Source organism: Vanessa tameamea, chromosome 2, assembly GCF_037043105.1.
Source record: "Vanessa tameamea isolate UH-Manoa-2023 chromosome 2, ilVanTame1 primary haplotype, whole genome shotgun sequence".
In the NCBI taxonomy this organism is placed as follows: Eukaryota; Metazoa; Arthropoda; class Insecta; order Lepidoptera; family Nymphalidae; genus Vanessa; species Vanessa tameamea.
In genome coordinates this window covers 10,692,872-10,718,161 of record NC_087310.1, presented here as the reverse complement: position 1 = coordinate 10,718,161, position 25,290 = coordinate 10,692,872, and the positions used below count along the sequence as shown (strand labels likewise).

The following is a 25,290-nucleotide window of genomic DNA, read 5'->3' as shown; positions in this document are numbered from 1 at the left end:
GCATAATAAATTTGAAATATCTTAATGTTATCCTAATATAAAATAAATACGGGTGAAACTGTGGTTAATATTCCGTAATTTCAGTTCGGTAATTCCAATCTTGCGACAAGTCGAACTTGTCATTTCGAATAGGCGTCGTACGTGGAAGTCGAAGCGAACTTTACAACTCGGCCGATAAGGGTGCGGCCTCACCTCGCCTGTCACGAGCTAGCCAACTCTTCTACGTAGCGTAGATCTTATCTTGTAACTTTGCAATCTTATGAGACGTGTAGTGAACAAGAACACAATCTACTACTGGATTTATCACGATTGTAACGCTTTATTAAGAATACCTATTATTCATTTATTATTTGGGAAAAAATATTGAGGACACGTCGCAGTAATAGAGTATAGTTTTTGTACATTTTAAGACTTCGTTTATGTAAAAACATCCATCAATTTTGTCAAGGATCGTAAACTTTTTACTCAAGGAAAGTGATGTCTTATTGGTTTTGAAATTTCGCCACTGATGAGCGTGAAGACACTGAACAATTGATGAATTTCATGAGATGTTTTGTGACGACATTTCAAGGACATAATTTTGTATTCATAAGACGCATTCTATTCAAAATATCCACTTAGTTACTGTAAGTTATAAATTATTGATAGCATTGTCTCGTTTCAACGGCGGATCTATTGCTAAAATTTGCATTCATGACTCTAAAGTCATTCAACTATAAAGTTTTATTAATTATTTACAAATGTAGTAATGTAAAAAACGTTTTAAATCTAATAAGAGTGTATGCGACAGCATTTACGACGCGCGTGCCGCTAAAGCCCTCTAAGTATAGAAATTTTGAAATTCTGACTTTAAGGAATCAGAAAAAAGGGGAAAAGTTTTACGCACAAAATTCGACATCTTTAAAACGTGGTAATGATACGAGTATAACAAAAGAAAAATGGCGAAAATGTAATAAATGCCAATAAATTGTTCTAATACAGGATGTTTTATCATTCAAATTTTATACTATTTACTATAATTAATAATAACTGACAAAAAAAATCGTCACGTAACGAATACTGTATTTTGTTTGGTAACAACATTTTAGTAATCCGCTGTATGCAAAGGAATTGAAAATCTTGTGACACGAGGAACGACAATTCATTTGTCAAAATCTGTCAGGAAGCTTAAACTTTGTGCGGAAACATGAATATAATTGTATTATGTTGTATTTAATTAATTTATAACACATTTGTTGGCTTTACTGGATTTTGTTGAGAAGAAAATTTTGTCTTATATGAACAACATTTTATAACGCTTGATATGAATTTCATAATTTTTTTGATAGAAATTCGATAGATAATTATATAAATATTAGTAATGTAAATGTCTGTGGTTTTGGCAGAATTATTTGTGCTGTTGTCATTATCCAAAGTAATGCTGAATATAAATATTCTATAGGTTATGGCTTTGCTTTTACTTTCAGTATGTATTTTAATCTAGTGGTTGAATTTTGCATAGTTATTGTTTTCAGATACGTTTATCTATCTTTATTATTGAAATAAATAACAATGTTTACACACATTTTCAAGTCATTATGATTAAGGTTAAGGTTTTACTCATAAAACAGCATTATATATCGTTGCCGAATGTCGAAACCTCGACTTTAGGTAGTTATTCTGTTTCATTTTAATGGATCTCTGCATTAAAGCGCGTTTGATAGAATCCATTAGAGCGCGTCCACACCGCTGGTAGATGTGTATCTGTAAGTAAGGCACGCGATACGTGCATTTGCTACTAATTTTACCGAAATATATATATAAAAAATATATAAAACTATTGCGTTTTTGGACTCCAATTTTTTCGACAGTATAAAGAATATCTCAGCGATATGCAAAATAACGTATTTTATAGCTTTTTCGTCGGTTCAAATAGTTCTTTAATGATTTAAAAATTCAATATATTTACGTCATTTATTGGATGGTCCTAATGCTCAATAGCTTACTATTAATAAAAAAAAAATTGATATAAAATGTAAGTAAAATACGTAATTTTAAAATCTCCATAAAATTTTAATATGCCTCTAAAAATTTCTTAGCGAAAAATTCAGAAAGATTTTATTTAAAAGGAGATCAAAGCCGAGCTTTTCTTTAACGTACCTCTACTCGCATATCCCGTCCTTCGCACTGATGAATTCCACATGTATGTAAATTATTATACTTGGTTTTATCCCACACGGATACGTTTGCGTAAGCAATTTTATTCCGTCTCTACGGTTCTCGATTGATTCAATGCTATATTTACATAAACTTTATATTAATATATGACAATACTGTATGTGTTTCTTTACATAATCATTTTTGTTGTTGTGTATATTTGTATTAGAATAATTTACTTATGAACTACCTTGATGGTATAGATCGAATGAAGTCAATAAAAATGATTGGATTTTTCTGTCGAGATATTTTCAATATCAGCTGGGAGTTGGTATGATGGCAGTGTTACACTCTCGTACTTTAGAGCATACGTAAAACTGTTGACCGCGATCTTGATCTCTCGCCGTCATTGGAATTTGAAAGGAACAGTAAATACACTTGTATTTACGCATGCTTGTACTGTAATATCTCCTGCAGTTGGCTAGCCATCTTGGCTGAAATCGGTGAGAAATCATCACCAATAAATTTTATACGGCTTGTGTATTTATATTCCGAATGGTTTATTCTAATAAAAATATTTGAATTTGTGTGTATTTAATTATTAAAATAATACATACCTGGGCTAAGATTTTCGTATAACAAGGATGTAGCTCAGATACAGTATCACTGTATCTGTAAACATTGACGAAGTCGTTTGGACCGAGTGTGTCGAGGAGGGCAGACACGGTAGCCTTGGCAAGACGGTGGTACGACGAACTGATGTCATCAGAGTCGTCTAATAGGATCACGAGGTCTTTAGGCGAGGTTGCGGCTTCGACAAACCAATTCGATGACCTGAAGTCGTAGAAATCGCGCGCGTGGTGCGAATAGCCGTCCTCGGGTGGCCAAGACATTGCTAATAGGAATAATGTTATAATTAAATTACTATTTTTTAGTACAGATTTTTTTTTCTATTAGAGGTACGTTATCTCATAACTTCTTTTTCAATTAAATTTCCAAATAAAAGTGTATCACGTTGAAATGTATATCTAAAATATGTACTGTAAATAATATATTAACGTACCTGGGTACCGCCTCATAAATCCTGAAGATGAGGCGTAGTACTGCCACGAGAGTGTTGGATCAATTTCATAATTATTCACGAAAAGAGGATCCAAATGCTCGGACCACGCTATCTGGTTTTGTACCTCAACATCTGTTAAAAGAAAATCACGTAAATAGAAAACAGTACATTATGTAAAACATATTATCGACGAGGTTTTATAAACTTATTGTACAACATTTGGTAGCGCTTTGTGCAAGTCAGGCTGGGTAGGCACCATCCGCTCATGAGATATTATGGAAAATAGTAATACTAAGTATTGTCAGGTTTCGGTTTGAAGGGTGAGTAAGGCAGTCTAACTATAAGCACAAGGGACCTTACATCTTACTTCCTGAGAATGGCTACTTATTTTATAAACAAAAAATATATATATTGTGTATACTTTTTAAATACCTCAATTAAATTGACATAAAATTCTTACGTAAATTGAATTCACGTATAAAAGATTTTATTTATCACTCGAAAACAAATCGTCGCATATTATAAAATGAAAATACAATACAGAAGTGAGTAAATATTCCAACAAAAAAAGCGGTTAAAACGAAACTATAAAAACAAATTAATCTTCCATTAGCATCGGAAAATATTTTTTACATAACGACTATGGCTTACAACTGAAACCATCGCTATATTGAATTGATGACCTACTTTCGGAACAGGCGTTTTTACGTGTTATATAAAAAGGAAAACATTTATTTATAGAATAAAAAAAAACCTCATTATCTAACATCGCGTAAACTAGGAGACGTAATTTGTACGACACTTGTTTTAATTTATTAATTTATAAATGCTGTTTATTTTATATCAACAAAAATTCTGAATAGAGTTTAGTGGCAAATTAATCAGCTGATACAAACATAAGTTTTATTAACACGTTAAGTTAAACTTACCCATAATTCAAATAGACAATTACATTTAGAAGAACGTTTTTAAAAGCAACGATATTGTATTTAATGAGTGTTGGAAGAAGTTAAACAACGCCTAATGGCTTAAAAACTTTTTTGTCATCTCTTAACTTTTCCTGGTGTCTGTCAATATGTTATGTCACTTGCGCTTGTTTTCAATAAACCGTTTTTAATGGTTACATTCTAAATAGTATTATTTCTACAGGTTATGGGCCCAACCTCGTATACCTTTTTAGAGTATAATTTGGAGGAAACGTCAAATATTTACCGATAAAATAAATCGTAGTAAAGTATTGCACGATATATTGTACTTTGCCGGTCCCGTAAAGAATTGCCATGCATAACCTACAAATGGTTACATTCTAAATCGTATTATTTCTACGATGAGAAATATATCATAATAACCTATAATGTAATTTTATCTGCTTGTATGTATCGAATGTTGCAATTGTTTTTTAAACTATTTTTGCTAATAATTGTTAATATTTAAGGTCTATTATAAACTCGTTATACTAATAATTGTCATATATTCAAAGCTGCCGTTTAATAAAATATATTTTCTCCCTTATTTAATTCTATCCTATTTACAAACAGGGGTTACCATTATCCCTGCCTTAAATATTTATTTTATTCTGTTTCTTAGTTATTACTGTTATATCGGCAACACAAATACATCAACAGTGAAAGTTTCAAATTTCAGATTACTAACTATCACTGTTCATAGATACAGCCTGGTGACAGACAGTGGGGTCTTAGTAATAGGGTCCGTTTTATCCTTTGGGTACGGAATCCTAAAAAGGCTTATAATATGAGTATATGTATATTGCAAAGTTCGTTGCGTCATTGGGTAATAACAAAATCAAATTGCTCAATATCTATTGTTTATTGACTTACAATAACGTTGGACAAAAGATATGCGAGCGTGTGTAAGTTTAATCGATCGGGGGTTAGTCTCAAATCGCAAGGAGCACTCAAATCCCGCGCTTGAATTATGAGGGTCGCGAATAGGGACCTACACAGTAGGCACACAGTACATCCTAAGTAATTAAGCAAAATATTAGTAGGTATTAGGAATAATGTGGCTTACAAATATTTTTTTTAATCAGATTTGTTCAGGAGATAACAATCATCATACAAAGAAATATATTTTACCACTTTAATCTCTTTATAATATTAAAAAATGCGTTTGTGTGTGTTTGTACGTATAGCAAAGTTAGTTTTAAACTAAGATAAAACGCTTTACTCCATGAATTAATTTTATATATACTTTAATACTATATTTGTATTTCATTTAGGATATTTGTAAGGTTCTGTAATAGGAATTATATGACGATGACTTTGTTCTTTATAATTAAAAATTAAATTTACAAAGTGCATGTTCTTCCTGTAATTCTAACATCAACAATTTTTTTTTTATACAAACAGTTATACAAAATAAAATAACCTTTTCTTTATGTTTATCCAACAAATGAGACATAGAATTTTTAAGAAGAGGCTACAACTAAAAATTGTGAAATGAATTCGCAATTATTCGAATAATTGTTGACGTATGTAGCAGTGGAAACCGAATAAAATTACGAGATTCGAGTTTCATTGATTGCGCTGGTTAAGAAAACTTTCCTCACTAGCAGCTCAAATTCAATGTAGGTTAATTGAGTTCCCGACTAAAAGCTTTGGTGTAGAGCTCACTTGTAATAGCTTATAGCCGCAACGCTGAGAGCCTATTATCCTAGTTATAATGTGTCAATTTACTATTTGTTATAAGTATTTCATAATTTTCTTAAAAAAAAGCAATGGTAATGGTTATATTCTCTGCTTAGTTTGCGTTACTCGGCGCTGAAGATAAACATCTTAAGGAAACCTGCTTGCGTCGAATGTAAATCTGCCATATGTGTATCCAACCGGGGAACAGAGTGGTAGAATAAATTCCAAAACTTCTCAGGGAAAAGGGAGACTTTTTTATGATTTCTATATTTCAAAACGTAATGGTTCGAGTTATTTTATTCTTTCCTATATTATATTCTTTTATTTTATTTCACGAATAATTCGACTTCTATACCTCATACAATATTTCATAACGTGCTCGGTGAAGGAAAACGTCAACAGGGTGAGGAAACTGACATGTGTTTAATTTCAATGAAATTCTGACACATTTGAGCAGCGTGGTGGAATGAGCTCCAAACGTTCTCTTCAAAGGGTAAGGTGGCCTTATCCACGGGACATTTACAGGTTGTAATTTTCCTTTTTTACATCATAGAATCCGCCTAATCTTAAATAGATTGCATTTTTGGAAGACACTAACATTCGAATTTATAACATTAAGTACGATAAATTCTACTACTAAAACTATTTATAATCAAATTAATATTCTAAATCAGTTTTAATTTAAATTGATATTAAATGTACTAGATACTACGTTTATTTTGGTTATCTTTGTTGACCAATTTGTTTGAACAGTCACTGTTATTGATTTTAGAGCAAATTAAGTTCAGTGATTGTGTCAGTTTAGTAAATGTCGTCGAGTTGGAGCTGAAAGCAAAAATAGGTAAGTTCATTTGTTAATAAATCATTTCACCCGGTCACCCGACCACCCCCCACCCGAAACCCTCGCATATCAACCATATATCGTGTCGTTATTTAAGGACAGTGTCATGATGACACGAAGCGTTACTATAAGCAACTAGTGATATCAGAAATTATCATGGATATTAATCAATTTCATTTCCGTGTATTTTATTTATAATGATATACACATTATTCATACAAAAACTACATTTTTAATCTGTCTAATGGCACAGACAATTAATATTATTTAGGTATTTCATATACAATATCATACGCATGTCGAAATGGTTTCGACATGTCGACATGTTTGGTAATTTTAGCAATTTGAACATACGTAGTTCTTAGCCGAAGATTGCAGGTTTAAACCCGGACAGGCATCTCTCATTATCGTTTCATCTGCTTAATTTGTTGTTAAAATTAATCTTATGCTCAGTCAACTCAGTCAAAACATCTCGAGAATATGTCGAATAATTTCTCACATGTGTGCGCCACCCGCATTTGCAGCGGCGTGGTGGCGTAAGTTCTAAACCCCTCAAAAACAGTAGTAGTTTTAATCCAATAATAAAACATTTACAGGCTATTAATTTGCTTTTATGTGTCTTTAAAACTTTCCCAGAAAAATAAATCAAAATAATAGATACTGTTTAAAAATAGTCAGTTTTTAAATTCAACGACGCTTTCATTTTAATAATTTATTTGGTAAACAATAAGTTTATTCTTTAAGTTATATGATTCGCAAAACTCTGATTAAGATTCATTCCACGTTTATTGAAGTTGAGTATTATGCTTAGCTGCAATTTAGGTTCTATTCATTAGAGAAACCGGACGTCATTTGGAGATCCCGAGGTTTGCCAATGCTTCAACTAATTGGATTAAGACTAAGGTTATTCTATTCGATCAAGTCTGACTTGTCTTTATAATTGCTGAGTTCAAATGAATAGTCGAAAGCGGAATTCAAAAGAAAGGATTCCTAACTAGAGTTGTATAGAACTAATTCTATCTATACTTATTCAGATATAAAAAAACTACGATTTATTTATTTAAACTAAAGATAATTAGACATACTGTGCCAAGTCATTAAGTAATACAAACTGATGCTTTTTATCTACAAAACAAATTATTTTACAAATGAAAGTAACAGTCAAGTCAAGTCTGTATATTCCACTGCTGGGCTTAGACCTAAACCTGTCTCCTTAAAGGGAGAGGCCTTTAAGGAGACAGGTTTAGAGTATGCGCTCGCTCTACTTCGTTTCGTATTGCTGGTTATATGTGGCCGATTTTTCATTCAATATTTTATTATTCGGAGGCTGATATAAAATTATTTAGAAATCTCATGGATGGGAATTGATATTTATCATACCAGGTAAGCCAAGCAATATGTTTGCCTGTAAAGAAGTTACTGAAAGCCCTACGTTCTTCTGCATATAAATATCTGTTAATATCTTACTTTAAACATACCCGAAGTACATAGAAAAACAAGACCATGTTAAGTTCCCTGTCAGTTCAAGTATAATTGCTTACTCGTCTTTTAATTAAACCAGAATACGGCAATACAAAGTCTTGATGTCTCTCATTATAATTACCGAAGAGTGCACAGAGACTGGTCTGCACATAAGCTCTATAATCGCTATAATAACTTTCTTATGTAGGTCATATAAATAAAATATTTTATTAAGAAACGTACCATCAGTGTTGATGTAAGGTGGCATAAGTACTGCGCTGTAGCTGGTGTTGACGGCAATGTGATCGAAATGTCTGCTGGGTGACAGTAGCAGGCGACGTGCACGCGCCGCTAGAGTTCCGTCATCTGCGTGAACATTTAACCATCGCGCGTCGTAGTAGGAGCCAGGTAAGCCGTCGGTGCTGCTGCTGCCGGCTGAGAGCGCAGCCGCTTCCGCCGAATCCATGATACGCTGAAATAAGTCTTTATTTAATTAAAAATATCTTGGCAAAAAAGCTTACCACAGTGATTATGGTAAGTGTCATATAGTATTCACAGAACTATACCCTATTCCAAACATATAAGGATTTAAGACAAATAAACAGATTTGTCATGATATAATTTGCCGAATTCAAGTCAATCAGTGTTGAATTTTTGAAAAAACGGCGTTTTGAATGTCGGCTAAGTTGTTATTGGAAGTAAAATTAAATTACATTTAATAAGATTTAAGTGAAATAGTGTTGCATATAAATATACATAGGTAACGAATGAGTAGTATTGTAAATAATTATAATATCTAGAACTGTTTGTAATGCATAATATAGCAGAGGTATAAGCGAATAGCATTAAATATGGAAATCTAAGGTTGTTTGTCTTTACAATTAGTTCGATCGAAATAGTTTATACATATATAAACATATACACGTTGCTATATACATGTTTGGTTGTTTAATGGCGCAGTATAACTGTAAAATAAATGTAGTACTATATTTTCTTTAGAAATAGGTGTATGTAAGGTAAGGTAAGGCTAACGATCTGTTAGCCGCAACCGAACAGGTCTTCATATCCAACACTTGACACCTTCAATATATGAGTTTTTAAATTGCGGCAAATAATTTTTACCCAATTTATTTACATTTATAATATATTTTTTCAAACTCTCATAGCTTTATTTCTTGTGATGACTTATATGTAAGATTAAAGTACCCCAAAATAAAGGTTTTATAAATTTCGACTGAGCGATTTCATCTCAGCTGATATTTTTTTATAGAAATAAAAAAAAATGTTTTTATATTTAACTTAGGCATAATCATATGCATGATATGATTTGCAGATATACTTTATTTTATTGTTTACGTGTAAAATTATTGAGATATTATCTACAATCATAGTAATTTAACATATAAAATAGATACTAGTTTACGTAAATAAGGGCCGTTAGAAACACGCGAGGCTATCTACGGCATTACATCAAAGGAGTGCAGAATGTTTGGTAAAACATTACATCTAGTATAGCGTGAGGGTGAAATTATTGCACATAATATCTATGTAATTGTATAAAAAGTACAACAACTTTTATCGATGAATATTCTTGTAACAAAGTAAGAGATTAGTTAATGTTAAAATATCATTTTGAATAATGTTTTTCATATGTATCCGATATGTATCTTTTTTATATGTTATTTTATTTTACCTAGTAATATTACGGGTTCCTCGTTTTGAATCATTGATATATCGAACATGAGAAAAGAAGTTTTAAAATGTATCTTAATTTAAAGTGGTCTACATATTGGTTAACGCTTACTGTTTCGTCCCTTCTTTGCTTTCGGTGAAGCAATAAAGCCTATATAACCTTCTTTGATGATAATGTTCTCCAATCGTACATGTCAATAGGGCTCACGTGTGCGCAATTACAGATTAACTCACTTTTTCTACACTTTTATAATCTGATGGGATTGTCATCGGATACGACCAGAAAGAATTCAGGACTAACGACTTTACGTACTTTCCGGGACTGGTAACACTGACGGCAAATTTCGTGTTTATGTTAAGATTTTCTTGACAGAAAAAAAATTCAATAACTTTTTATCGACCTGACGCAAGGGTTTAAGCCAGGTCTTTGGGCCATCTGCGGCCTTATAAGCTAGCTACAGGACAACCAACCTCGTGGACCTTCTTCAATAAACGAATTATCAAATGCAACTATATTTTCTTTGGAATTTTGATGTCTAAATATAACGATCAACCGTAGAAGTTCGGCTTTATAATAAAGATATAGATGAATTCTTTGAAACACAATGCCAAATATAGATAGACAGAATGATTTTAAACCACATTTATTATTTCGTTACAGTATAAATTTAGTATTATATAACAATGAAGTCTAGACGACTGAACTCCACATATTATTATTATGGTAAAGAAAAGATGGATAGGATTATAAAATTAAGACTTAAAATGTGATAACATTTATGTACATAATTACGTAAGTATAATATTATTATAATTAAATCCAAATTAAGTCGATTTTCCAACAGACCATCAGATGGCCCATATACCAATCCGCCAATCTACGATACGACAAAATGAAAGAAAATAATAACCACAACAGTGCTTTATAGTAGTTTAATTCATAAGGAGATATCACTGTCATAGGTTTGTAAGAATATTAATATACGTTCATTTAAAAAGTGTATTATTCCTATTTCAAAAGATTTTCTCAAAGACGATGCTGAAACGCTGTTGATGCGTAAAAATGCAATTATATTCTTCATTCTACTTTGGATTGCTGCTACAAAATTCCATAGCATAAAGAGCAAAAGACTGCGTAATTTTCTCTGTTCATACTTACATCAAACTTAACTGGAGCACAATTTTTTCTTCAAAGGAAAAACCAAGTTTAAATGGAATGACCTACAGCAATGTAGTATATTAAATATATTTAAAAAAAAATCTCTATTGCCTGCGACTTTTCTAAGGAAATTAATTACAATTTCTCACAAAAAAAGTTTAGTTTTCGAACGTTGGAAAGTACAGTTATTCCATGTGCCATAACATTTTCAGTGTCAATAAAGTAAAATTGTCATAATTATCAGAGCCGAAATGAACTACTGGATAAATCGCACTGAAGATAGCGGACTTTAATCCGGGCGAGCGTTGAGTTTTATAAATGTTTAATTTGTATTAATAATGCACCACGTAAGCAGCGTGAGAAAACCGCCATGTGTCTCATGAAATCCTACCACACATGTTCACCAGCATACAAAGAAGCAGCGTGGTAGAATAAGTTCCAAACCAAATCCCCAAGAGTAGTTGAGGTCGCTGTGAATATTTACAGTCTATTATAGTAGTTTAGTTCTGTATCATTATGATACAATACAACTCTTTACAAAGCCATAGAAACAAAGATTAAGGTACATTACGTTATTTTCGCGTCGTAATTACCAAGTCGCGATATAACGCGTTAACAAGTTAGCTAAAAGATCCTGAAAACAATTTATAAATGAGAGTTTTTAGTTCCAAGAGGGAATAGTCCCATCGGAGGAACGAGCTCGAAGTAGAGGCGAAGTAATTAAAACTTGCACCCGGCCGCCCCGTTATAGCGTTTGTCGAGCTGGACGCGCACTCACTAAGAGTTTAATACAATTAAAAATCTGAGTAATCTTGAACCAACTGGCCAATGAAAAATAAGATTGAAGACATATATTGTAGTCTTACAAAGAGAAAAACAGAGATGAAATGAAAGATTAATTAAAAATCTCATGATTGAATTGAAGAGCAGACCATAATTCCTAAGGTTAATTAAATAATTTAATGATAAAGATTTCATTTAAATAGATACGTATTTTAGGTTTTTTAACAAAATATTAGGAACTTCAACAAATAAATAACCTAATTAAGAAAATACTTGAATTTTATTTTCTGTAGACACGTATTATAAGTCCTTCGGGATATTCTATCACTGTATCGTTCACATGAAGCACTTAAAACACTCTCGCTTGCGTTTGACCCGTAACCCGCGGTTAAGGTGTTCCAAGTACCGCAAGATGTTGGTACTAAAGTGCTATTTTTTTCATTTCTTATTAGATTTTCTCCCTGGGAAACTTAGCATTGATTAAATATAAAAGACGTCTGCAGCACCTCAAATATTTTAATGTAGCCATTAAGATCCGCAATGAAAGGCTCCTTATTCCTGAAACAATACTTACTGCTCTGTAAATGCGGAATTCCTTTATTTTGTTTCAGCTACAGTTTCATTAAGTGCGAAATGTTGGAGTCGTTTTTTCTTGGCGACGCCCGCAGCGCAATCCCCCCGATTTTTCAACTTTATTGTCGAGCTAAGTTCTAGGTGCTTTGGCTCGAGCCTTGTTCGCAACTTATTATGATACCGCCTATTCGTACTTCTACGCCTCCCTTTTAAATACGTTTTTTCTCGTATTTACAATAATACACCTAGCTTAGCGTGATGATGTTATTTCTCAATAACATAGTATTTAGACCTAACGAAAAACATGTCATAAATATAAGAGCTAATGTAAACGAACTAGAGCTGTGTCATATTATATTTATGGCGTTTTAATGTACTACAGTATGTTTCATTATTTTATAAATATATATTTCTTTCCTTACCTTAAGCGACAGGCAAAAAGTACATAAGAAATACATGATTAATTATATTACATACGCTTAATGATTTCCTAAAATTAGATAGATAAGTTTCGGCATGAGATCCAACTAATATTTACAGAGAGTTATAATAAAACAATCGGCAGTTTTAAGGAAATTTAAAAAGTAATTATAACCAAAATAATCTGGTTATTTTATTTCACGGGTATAGGAAGGGTCTACATAAAACGTCAAAAACCTTCAACAATCATCATCATCGTCATATTTAAGCTGAATTAAAATTTATATTTACATCTGATTTTGTAATGATATTATCAATGACATTTTTATTAAGACTGATTATTTTCTACACGTTTTATGATTAAATATTTTCAAATGTAAATTAATAAGATTTCGTTCACTTTTTTTCCAGTTAATTCTTCAATTTATATGGCTACTAAGCGGCTTTGTCCATGAGAGGTGGCCCAGATGTTAGGGATAAGAAGTACCCTACGTGCTATTCCAGAATATGAAAGGTCTCTGTGTCAATTTTAATTCTGTATCGTTCAACCGTTTTAGCGTGATTGAGCAACAAACATCTATACATCCAAACTTTCGCATTTATAATATTTGTAAGATGTTCTTATATAAGACCCAGACTAACTCAATGTCAAATTTCGTTACGTTCAGTTTGTAGTAGCTATGATCAGTTATCTTATTATACCTTGTATATTAGTATACCTTGGTAGGGAACGAACGCTCTTCTTGTTAATCACACAGCATTACTCATTCTTAGTATTGTTGTGTTTCGGTTTGAAGGGTACCAGTGCGAACCAGTGTACACGTACACGGGACGTAAGTTACTTTTTGCTAAAGTTGGTTGCACATTGGCGATGTAAGGATAGATAAATATTTCATACAGCGTAATACCAATGTCTAAAATATTTATAATATTGAAAATATAACAGTTCAATTTTACACAAAATTCAACCAAATATTTTAATATAAATGTTATAATATAACAAAATTACATTGCAATGGTTAAAGTATTGAAAACTGTAAAACTTTTTAATATTTTAACCATTGCACTGTAAAGTAAAAGATCGTAGATATTCCACGGCTGGGCATAGTAGTTTTTCCTCTTGAGGGTTGAGACTAAAACAGTAAGTATGAACCGATCTTCAGCTACGATGATTTTATTCTCTGGACCATCACACCCCTGACAGATAATAGAAAACTGGGAATCAAATCCCAAAAAGAAAACGATATCAAAATAATTTAAATTCATAACCGTAATAAACACATAAAATGTGGTAAAAAGCAGAATTATCATCGCAATTAAAATATTAGAAGTTTTAGTTAATCGAAGACTAGTATTGAGTGCTAATTTAACTAAACTTCTAGCGATTATTGATTACGAAACATTACTATAACAACTGATTCTTGCCCATTCTACTCAGTAGTATCTACGTTCCAAATCGATGGTACCTTTACTTTTCATATAGTTTTCTAAAACGACGATTCAAAAGTACATGTAAAAGCCTACTTGAATACTCAAATATTTTGATTTTTACTAGACTGAAAACCTAAGTACTTAATAAATGTCATTAATTTAAATATCACTTGTTATAAATCTTTGTATATTATTTCGTTTACATTAATTTCATTCGTTGTTTATATAACAATAGATTGTTTTAGCGTACATTATGTGTTGCGTGTTTTTACTCTTATACAGAATTTGAGGAGTACTATAGCGAGATTACATGGCGTTGCGCGTCAACGACAGACCGCCACCGCACACTCGTCAAGGCAGACATATTGCATTATGTCAACGTTCCCGACCGCGACGCCTTCGTATAAACACTTAAAACACTTAGCTAATTTAGCCCCAACACACACACTTGACTTATGTCACATGGGTTCATGTTTATAAAATACTAGAAAGTCTCTTAAATGTACTTTCATAATTTGAGATCGTAACGGAACATAGGTATGTAACATTTTGATATAACTTATTTCGAAAAGTGAATCGCTGAGTTAGATACGTAACGTAGTTTGTATGCTATTTGTGTAATTAGGTGCAAAATATAAATATAAAATACTTTGAAAGTAATATCGTTTTTATTAAATTCAGAGACATAAATAATTCAAATAATCTTTGTATTGTCATCTAATTTAAATGAACTAAAATTTAATAGCAATTGTTATCGAAAAAGTCTAGCCCGATATTCGCGGCTCGTGTGAAATATTGTTCGTCATTTGATATCTGGAAGAACAGTCTGACGTTGCGTTGTGCTGTACAATCATTATAAACTGAATTAGGAGATGAGGAAGAGTCTAATTGCAAGCCAACTATTGTCATTCATGTACAAATACATATATAACCTATAACTTGTGACGTCATCTGTTATATAATAAAACGTTATTTAACAAGTTACATTATATTCTATAAAAACTTCTAACAGCATTTTGATTAACGCTGTTTTTATTATATTTAAAAAAAGCATTAAAACTGTTTTATTTCAAACAGGTATCCCTATAATATCCCTCGACGAGCGTCTCGTTGAAATTACTTTAAACTTAGTACTTAAAAATGCTCTGCAATTTTAAAGTACACTAGAATCCTTCGTGTTTCATACAGATTACGTTAATAAGGTACAAGAAAATAACTTAGTAAAATACTCCTCATAAAATTGTCTCATCCACACTAACCCTTCAGTTACTGCTGTCACTACATAATTTATACGTAACTGTATAGTCTGTGGCACTCTAATATCCACCGTTATTATTTCAATTTTGTTTAGTTACATTTGCATATTATCTACTGGAGAGATATTCTTAAAAAGAACCTCGAAAGTCACCGCAGACATGAACGTGATGTTATATGCGACAGTGACTATAATTTATAGAGTATACGTATCAAAATGGCGTATCACCATCAGTCGATTGTTAACATTTCACGAGTGAGATACGAAGTGAATTCTTACAAAATTCCACAAGATATATACGTTACGTAAAGTAAGTTAAGTTTCGCGAGGACAGGTAATTATATTTATTATCAAGATATTGAATATATTTTTATATAGTTTAAACTATACCAAATAACTGAATAAAGGATATTGATAATCGTAACAGAAATATTATAAATACATTTATTTATTCATTTGATCCTTTAATTATACGTAATAGGAATCAAATATATTCGAAAAAAGAATCCAAAAAGATATTTAATCATAAAAAACATGCTTGAAAGTTCTTCTAAGAAAGAAAAAAATAATTTAGACAAATATACGTATATAAGAGATAGACACGTACAAACATTAAATATCTCAAATATGAGTTCATGATAAAAAAAATCGTAGGATTTAATCAAATAATTAAGAAATATTAAATAAAAAAGCTTTTCGTGACAGGTAACGTGTGTGTTTTTTGAATGTATTCAAATAGTGTAAAAAAATGCTGTTATAAACGATAATATTATATCGATATAGTAACATTATGATCGCTTCTTTTTTTAAATATTTATTTAAAATTTACTACGATGAATCTATAAATTTCTACACCAGGGACACAATAAAACATTTTCGGTTGCTTGTTTATCGCGTACATATGTTGGAACATAGCCGCAATTCTGTCGTCTCCAGCTCGTAATAGGAATCGTATTAGTGGAATGGTGCCAACGGCTACAGTTCTTTGTCGTGCACTATGTCTGTATGGACCTGAATTTCAAATGGTATTGAGATGCTTAAATTTGATCGTTTGTTGAGTGATTGACTTCTCAAGGTTTCGTAATTAGTATAATTTTTACAAATTCGAGATCAAATTAAAATCAAATAATCATTCACAAAATGAGTTTGAGACATAATTCCGAAATAATTTGCTTTCAATTTATTTTCAAATTATTCTATGGGAATGTTTTAGAAGATGCAAAATGCATTATGATGTCAAAATATTGAAGATATTATCAAAGTTATTATATTGTTATATACATATATAAATAGCATTATAGTCGAATAGACAAGAATATATTGTTGTTTTGAATTTAAAAATAGAATCTATTAATATAATTTTAATTTAAAATGTTACTTTTTAAATTAAATAGATTTTAAACTATAGCCGATTTAACAGTTTGTTAAGATTTACATGGTCCTATGCATTCAGCATGAGTAATATTGAAACTTATTATACGACTAAATTGTCAAAGATAGTTTAGTGCTTGTAACTCCTTTGTTTGTTAAAGGATTTTTTTTATTCGGTTATCAATGACTGATGATTATTTTTGGTAGCGAATGCACGTTAGTACTACGTGCACACTAGTTATTATAAATTGTATTTATTAACCGTTTTACTTAAAACAGATAATGAAACAAAGTAATTACGGCATAAAACAGTCCTTCTTAGTTCTTATTAGAGATTATATCAATGCAATGGTGCCACGGATTGCTCTGAATTCATTGTTGCGTGCTTTCAACGCGTTCACTCGGCTTTGCAATGCAAGCAATTGCAATGCGTTCAATAAAATCGTAAAATTATACGTCTCAGTATACGATTTATTTATTTTGATTACTGTTACTATAGATTCAATAAAAAAGATTTATCTTTAAATATTTATTTAAAACTATTCGTTAATGTTCAGCCTGTAAATTCCCCACTGAAGGACTCAGGCCTCCTCTCCCTTTCTGAGGAGAAGGTTAGGAGCATATTCCACCACGCTGCTCCAATGTGGGTTTAGTGGATTAATATGTGGCGGAATTTCGGTGAAATTAGACACATGCAGGTTTCCTCACGATGTTTTCCGCCGAGCAAGCGATGAATTATAAACACAAATTAAGCTCATGAAAATTTAGTGGTGCATGCCTGAGTTTGAACCCGCAATCATCGGTTAAGATGTACGCGCTCTAACCGCTGTGCCGTCTCGGCTCGTGACATGATAAGTATTAATCATTATAGAATGAAAATTATAAACAGTACTACAAAGGTTAGTATCAGAATACTTTGTTATTATTAAAAGATGAAGAAACAGAAAATTATATATTAGAGCTCACATTAAAATTTTGTAGCAAGGAGATTGACTTAAAGTGAAACTCCTTTAAGCAATATCTGATTTTGTTGGCAGCCGACGACTTATGCATGTTGTTTAATTTAAATAATTCAGAAATATGTTATCGAATAGAATGAGAGAATGAGATGTTTCTGTCGTTTGTAATTCGTATGTACATACATACGTAATAATATTAGTATTATACTTACGATCCTTGATTTAGAATAATAAGTTCTATAGATTTTTTTATCAAACTACTTCGGATAAATACTCTACTACGTATAAATTATAATATATCTGAATGTTAAAAGTTCCATATAAAGGTATCATTTAAATCCTCATTTTAATCATTGGTCGTTATACATAAACTAAAGACAATAATATTTTTTTATATATAAGGCATACATACAAATTATATAATAAAATATTATTTGTTCTTCACTCAGAAACGAATTGTAATTAGTCCAAAAGACTAACTATTTCCTTTTCGTTTCAGTGCTTCCCAATTAAATCTCGATTCCGGACCACTTGTATTTCATGTTTAACTAACAATAACACACTTGTAAAATGTCGATTCAAAGTTATAACAGCTTTTCTTTAAAATATATTTTGAACTCACGCCAAAAATATATTAACAGTATATTAAACAATGAAATGTAATTTTTATAAGAATATTGGTTTTAGTTAGTAGTTTACCCGTTCGTTGTAAGGGTCAGCAGTAGGTACTACGTTGCGGCAGGTCGTCGACCCGCGCCCTTCGCGTCACCCGTCGCCCACGCGCTACGCTGATGCTACGCAGGGCTTCCCTAACGTAGGCAATTACCTTTGTGTGACGTTTTTGCGGGATAGTCTATTATTATACTCTATATTTATTGATTTGTTTTCTACTACAAGATTAATTGGAAGCATAGTAGTATGAACTATAGAAACATTGATATCTAAATAATAAAATTATAGCCTTGAAAGCTATAGTCAAATAAAATTACATAATGTTATAGAATGACTACTCTACATTATGTCAAGACGATTTGCTTAACTTTAGGCACTTGTGATAATATTTAAGCAAAATATTTTAATAACAATAAGTGAATCTGTAAGTATAACATTGATTATAATACCATTTCAACAGAAAACTACTTAAAGCCGAACCGAGTGAAAATGTTCATAAAAGTGCGTGTTACTTAAGCTTTAGTGCAGGCGTCCCGTGGCTTCGGAATATTGAGTAAGTAGCCTGCGGGCCCGCTTGCATCCTCGAGAGCGAGCGAGACAAAACACCGTCTCAAGACTGCGAATCAATAAAGTCCACTCGTATAAGTCGGGTGCAGTGGATGTGGGTCACGGTGCACCCGCGAGATGGTATTTAATAACCCGCCTTACACCAGACAGTTATTACTCGATCCCTCCGATGTTTACACGAGGAATTCAAACGATTTCAATGGTTAAGTGTAGCGTCATAAGCCCTGGAATGGCATCCGATCGCTATTGGGATGCTTCGTTATATACATTTGTGGAAAACCAATGTTAATGCGGAAATCATGATTATGTTATTACTTAATATTGTAAAATTTATTAGTAAGTTAATAGAAAATAAAGTTCTGGTTATGTAGCAGTTATTATTTCTATGAGGTTTTTAATTATTTAAGTATCTAAGAATGATTTTATCTATGATGGAATAATTTATTATATTCAAATTGTATAATGTTTTCTTTGCTGATTAATAAATTATTTTTCAAATTAGAATTGAGGAAAAATTATTTTCTTAAAATAAATAAAAATTATGTAATAATTGCATAACTAACTTACATAGTTGTAGATGCGCGTCATCTTCTCGTATAAGTAAATGCTATCCAGAGGAGCTTCTATTATGTTATTATAACCTTTACACGTGCAGCAATATTGACATATATTTTTAATTCGGTTAATATTTGGTAAATAATTATAAATTAATTACAATACAATACAGATACGAATTTTGTTATAGTTTAGATTTTAAATTGCTGTCATACCATTATATGGAAAATGTAATAATATCAACAAAGATTATTATTAGTTATTTATGTATAAAGACTATATAAACATTATTCTAATATTCGTTCAGAAATAAGTCTAAAAATCTCCCCTATTTGTTACATACCTGTTTGTCAGGTTATATTCGTATCAAAGGATGTTTTTGATGTTTTCGTTTAAAAATAGAAATAGTAAAAGAACTGTGTAAATAATCGCGGATAGAGCGGGAGAATTTTTTCGTAAACAAAAGACTTTTTGACAGCGTTTCGGTGATACGTCATACATCGCCTCTAATGAAATTGTTCTATAAAATAATATGTAATGTATGTGAACATAAATATTAAGCGTTTGAATAATAATATATATAAAAGTAAAGCCAATTTCATCACATATTTATATTTTAAATATCATATTATGCACGTCACCAACGTCTACCACAAAGCGATGGCTAGAATTATGTCAGGGATTTCTTGTCACCAGCAGACGGTTCGCAATTTGCTGATGGCGGCATTAAGGTCGAGATGCAGCGAACTTGCAGGGCCTCTTCCCCCTTCGCTCTGCACCCTGCACCCTCTGGCATGCCTCTGGAATTTGGCGGTGCGCCTTGCACGTGTATACATGCAAATATCTAAACTCATATATCCGCGCATTTCAAGGTTCATCTTGCTTAATATTGACATTAATATCGCCTAAGGATTACGTTTTAATTTAAATTAAAATTTTGTTTTAAGTTTATTTTCATACAAAAAAATAACGGAAAATATAAATTTCAATGTACAACGTTCGTAAATAAAACGGCCTACTCGAAATCAGATTGACGCGATATTGATATTTTAACACGTGACCGTATTGTGAGTGTGTGCGTTTCGTTGTTAGTTGTAATTACGTATGTATATGTTGAATAGCTATTAGCGAATTGGGAACTAGGCCGTGTTTTGTGCTGGTGTTGCCGGTTCATTGCTCCTAAATATCAGATACGTGGATTTAACGCATATATGTCACATTGAGCTATTGTTTGTGGCATTTAATTAGGCACGTTTAGATGTGTTTAAAACGTGGACTAAAGTAGGCGTTAATTAAATCGATTAATTTGCGACTGATCCTATTACAAATACATTACTTAGAATCATTATACATATTACAGATATTATCAAGTATTCGCATCTGTTGCCAATAACCAAACTCTATTGTTTTCATAATGTTATTCGAACATTAATACAAACGCTTAACTTGCTAGTCGTTACGCGTTTCTGTAAAATAGTTAAGTGGTTTATTTTTTTTATAATGATTCTGCAATCAATGTTTAAATAGCTCTACGTTTATTTCTGTTGCTATTATAAATTACTTATCGAAAAAAGAGTATTAAATACAAATGTTTGGAATATGGAAAATAATTTCAATTTTTATTCCTATTATATGGTTTACTGGTAATGTATATCATTTTATTCTGTAGTTTTCAATTTTTCTATTCGAATTTTAAACATTTTTCAAAATATGTCCACAAATATTCGTGTTATCTGTGTATAATACGAAAATACCAATATTTTGCCACCAACAGAATATTTTTAAATGTACTATATATAAATGTACTAACATTTTTATAGTAAACCTTATAGATTTGTTTTTTTCGATAATGATTGATTGATTGATATTAGGTAATCGTAAAATGTAATATATAAAATAATATAAAAACTTAATCAAATTGCCTCCACTGGTGACAGGGCTGGTTCATTTTTCGCCTAGAGGATCGGAATTGCGATTCAACGAGGAAATGCTGCTAGCATTCTTGCCACCATTCCACGCGGCCATGATTTGTATAGTAGGTATTTTTAATTTTTATTTGTATATAATGAAATGGTCTTAATGTAATTATAATTTTTATATGTATTTATTTTGGCATCATTAGACTCTCGTGTATATATTTAGATAATCTTATTTCACTTCTTTATTTTGTATTTTCAGTAGAAGTATAAATTATTATTATGCAAGTAAAAATAGAGCACTGTCAACATATAAAATGATATATGCTTAATTTGTTTAAAAACTATACTATCGAAAATGAATTTAACGCTTTGCTTGTTTATTTTTGCAAGTTGTCTATCAGTGGTTACATTGCGGTAACGTTATTAATATTATCGGTTTTAATTTGTCAACGTAGCTTGACATTTTTTGTCTCGTTAAATGAAGCATTGTTTGGAAACCGGGTTGGGAGGCCGAGGTTAGGGGGAGGCGTCCTGTTTACATTATAGCTAGCTATTATAATATTATGATTTATTGCTCAATCGGTGCTCTGCCAGGCAAAGCGGCTTCGTAATTTCACCTGAATTCTGTTCACGTTCGCGCACTTAAACTTAGGAATTTAAACTACGCTTTAACATGTAAAGGAAAGCTTTTGATATGGATTATTCGCGATTAAATGAGTTTGCGATATGTTAAAGTACAGTTTATATTTAATTTTATATAAATCCTTTATTTTATTAAATATATTTTGTCTATTGTGGAACGAGAGATTTTAGTTGTTGAAACTATTTACTTTGATCATGATTTACCTTTGAAGGTAGAGCTAGTATTAAGATTTTGCAATTACTTTGAATGCTCAAGTCTCGACATAAAATATGTTAAATGCATTCCAGACTCAATTTTGTGCGCTTGTCGGAGCATAACATCTCGTATAAATTTCATAATCAAGTTTTACTTGATTTTATATTGAATTTAATTATTTTTTGTTTGTTTTGTTATTATATTGAATTACGAATTGGATGGAATATAATTTTCATAGTATAAAAATTTTGGTATTTTCTAATAGCTACAATAGTTTAAAATTTGTAAGTTGCCATTTTATATTTTTAACAAAATTGTTTACTAAAAAATGCAATATTTACTAAAAAAATTGATTATAAATAGGTTTACATAAGCTCACAATATCTAATAGTACACTATTGAAATACTGGTAATAAAACTTTTCAATATTAAGCGGTATAAACGATTGAACTACATTAAATACATCAAATAAAAAGTGCTGTTTTAGAAGCAAATATAAGACAGACGGTAAATTTAGTGGAACTCTCGAAAGCGAGTTTCCCTTTGAAGCATTTGTATAAGCGGGCTCTGCAACTAGCTATACACATTATGTATATTTGTATGATCCTGTATGACTATTTAAACTGCTTTAAATTTAGTTTTTTTTTATAACGAAATAGATTAATTTTTGTTTCTATTCAAATACCATTACAATGTCCAATAAGTAGGTAGTTCTCACTTCAATCGAAATAAAAGAAAAGTTTCGTTTCAATCAATAATGACTCAGTTCTCTTCTTCCGTCAGGATACATCCGAGTAAAAATTTCAATGTGTTTTCCTTCATGCAAGATGACTAAATGTATAATTATAAATACAAATTAAACATGACTTGAAAATATAGCTGTGCTTGCCTGGAGTTAAATCCACGGTGTGCGTGAATCTCACGCTTTTTATTTACTCGGCCATCTTGTCTTTTTCGAAATATCTAACATTTTTTCAGTAAAGATATGAGTGTATTTGTCAATACAAATTGAAAGGATAACGTCTAAAGGGATCATGGAAAGTTTCGGAACGGTATAATTTCTAGTCCATGGGGCATTGAATTGAAACACGCCGATGGAATTACGTATCGGGGTACAAATCACGAAACATTCCAATCTCTGCGGTTAATTGAATGCTGTAGGCCTTCATTATGTCGGGTGGGGAATGAATTGACAAAAAAAGGAACTTTTACAGAATGGAGACGGCGGATGAAGGAGTTGGAAACAAAAACCGCAAATGGTATTCGGCAGGCTCGGATGGAATAATTACATCCCCATGGTTCATTCCCCAACTTAGCTTTTATATAACAAACATTGTCGCTCCTTCATAAATCTTTGCGTTCAACTCAACTGAGGTTGGGTATTAAATGTTTACCAGAACACTTAAGTATGTTCTTAACAAACTTTGGCAGAATAAAAGATGTCTCTGCGTATTTTATCTTTAAATGAGAGTCGTCTTTTTAATTATAACCTTTTTGTTATGACCTTGTCATGTTTCTTTATTTGTTAATTATGTTGAACATATATCAAATAGCCTTAAGTATTTTTTAAAATTATATTTAATAATTATTAAGTTGAATATTTAAATCGTTATTGAAACGTTACTTAAAAAAGAATTGTAGTTTTTTAATGTTCTATTCTATTGTCATACTTATTACTTCTTACATAACAGCATACAGTTCATTCGTATTTTATTAAATACAATTGTAATAAATCCTCTTATTTCATTTGACTTAAATATATATAGGATAAACAAAATATAAATAAAAGTAAATTCGATGATCGCAGAGAGATCACGAAACTTTGAATTGGAAATTGAGACGAATAACAGACGTAGTTCAGGATTGACAAGAATTTCAATATTAGGGGTGCGGGTTCAGCAGCGACTCGAGCGGCCATTGTTGAATATGGAAATGCAGTCGAAATAGGTACGTGCAAATTTTCTGTGCCTTATTTACGTATTGTTTCGAAAGCTTCGTTATCTCTCTTTTGTCTTTCGAATTACCAGCGAAACGGTAGTTTTATATAACATATTTTGTATATTAGATACTTTCTATCGAGATAATTTGATAGCACACGAATCCAAATTCCTACATTATTATGTGAAATAGTTGAAGGTATCTATTGAAGGTAGAAAATTAATTCAACCAATCAAGGATAATCTATTAAAATGTGACATGGTAAAAAACTACATCAAACGACAGCCTTATAAATATATATATTTAATTTTATATAATGTCGAACAATCAAAATGTAAATTGACCAACCCTCGACTGTCGATGCTGAATATCACCACTGCAGCGGACGCTCGTATACAAATATTCACTAAAAATTAGGAAAGGTCGAAGCCTTACAAATTGGTTGCGCTCAATATAAGGTTAATTCCCCACTTGAAATAAAAATAAGCATGTACTGAGTATATACAAAATATGCTAAAATATATTATTTAAAGATATTTTAACATTAAGCATACTTATACAAGTACATAGGAACTCACAACAAAACAGATTGGCAAGAATATTTGGTGCAGGTTTTCAGAATTATCCGGCTAGAAGGACCAAATTCTACGCTCACGATCCGAGACCTCTGCAATCAGATGCGTTCAATGCGATCGCATCAATATACGTTTCTACATATTAAAATACCTAAAATAAAACTAATCTGCTAAAAATAAGTCATTTTTTTTTTAATTTAGTATAAATATATTCTCTATTTATTCGTATGCTACTATAATATATAGAACTTTATTTTTATGTTTATCCAATACAGAAAATCCGAGTGTACCGTAATAAACTTAAAAAGTAAGTAACGCTATGGGAGGCGATTGTATTAATAAATAAAAATGTTTGTTATACTTATTATACTGTTTGTTATATTTATTATAAGAGAGTTCTCCTAAAGATTTTATTTGAAATTGATAAAATATTC

At 31.3% G+C, this 25,290-nt stretch overlaps 1 protein-coding gene across 2 annotated transcripts in view; it reads right to left on the bottom strand.

The window, feature by feature from the left end:
- LOC113402015 (voltage-dependent calcium channel subunit alpha-2/delta-3) overlaps positions 1–25,290 on the bottom strand; it is a 66,042-nt gene that overhangs the window by 15,516 nt on the left and 25,236 nt on the right. For both annotated transcript variants that reach the window (XM_026642109.2, XM_026642110.2), the window contains exons 4-6: positions 8,393–8,621; positions 3,200–3,331; positions 2,754–3,031 (exon numbers count right to left, since the gene is read on the bottom strand). In XM_026642109.2, the coding sequence (XP_026497894.1) occupies positions 2,754–3,031; positions 3,200–3,331; positions 8,393–8,621 (639 nt within the window). The remainder of the gene's footprint in view (positions 1–2,753; positions 3,032–3,199; positions 3,332–8,392; positions 8,622–25,290) is intronic.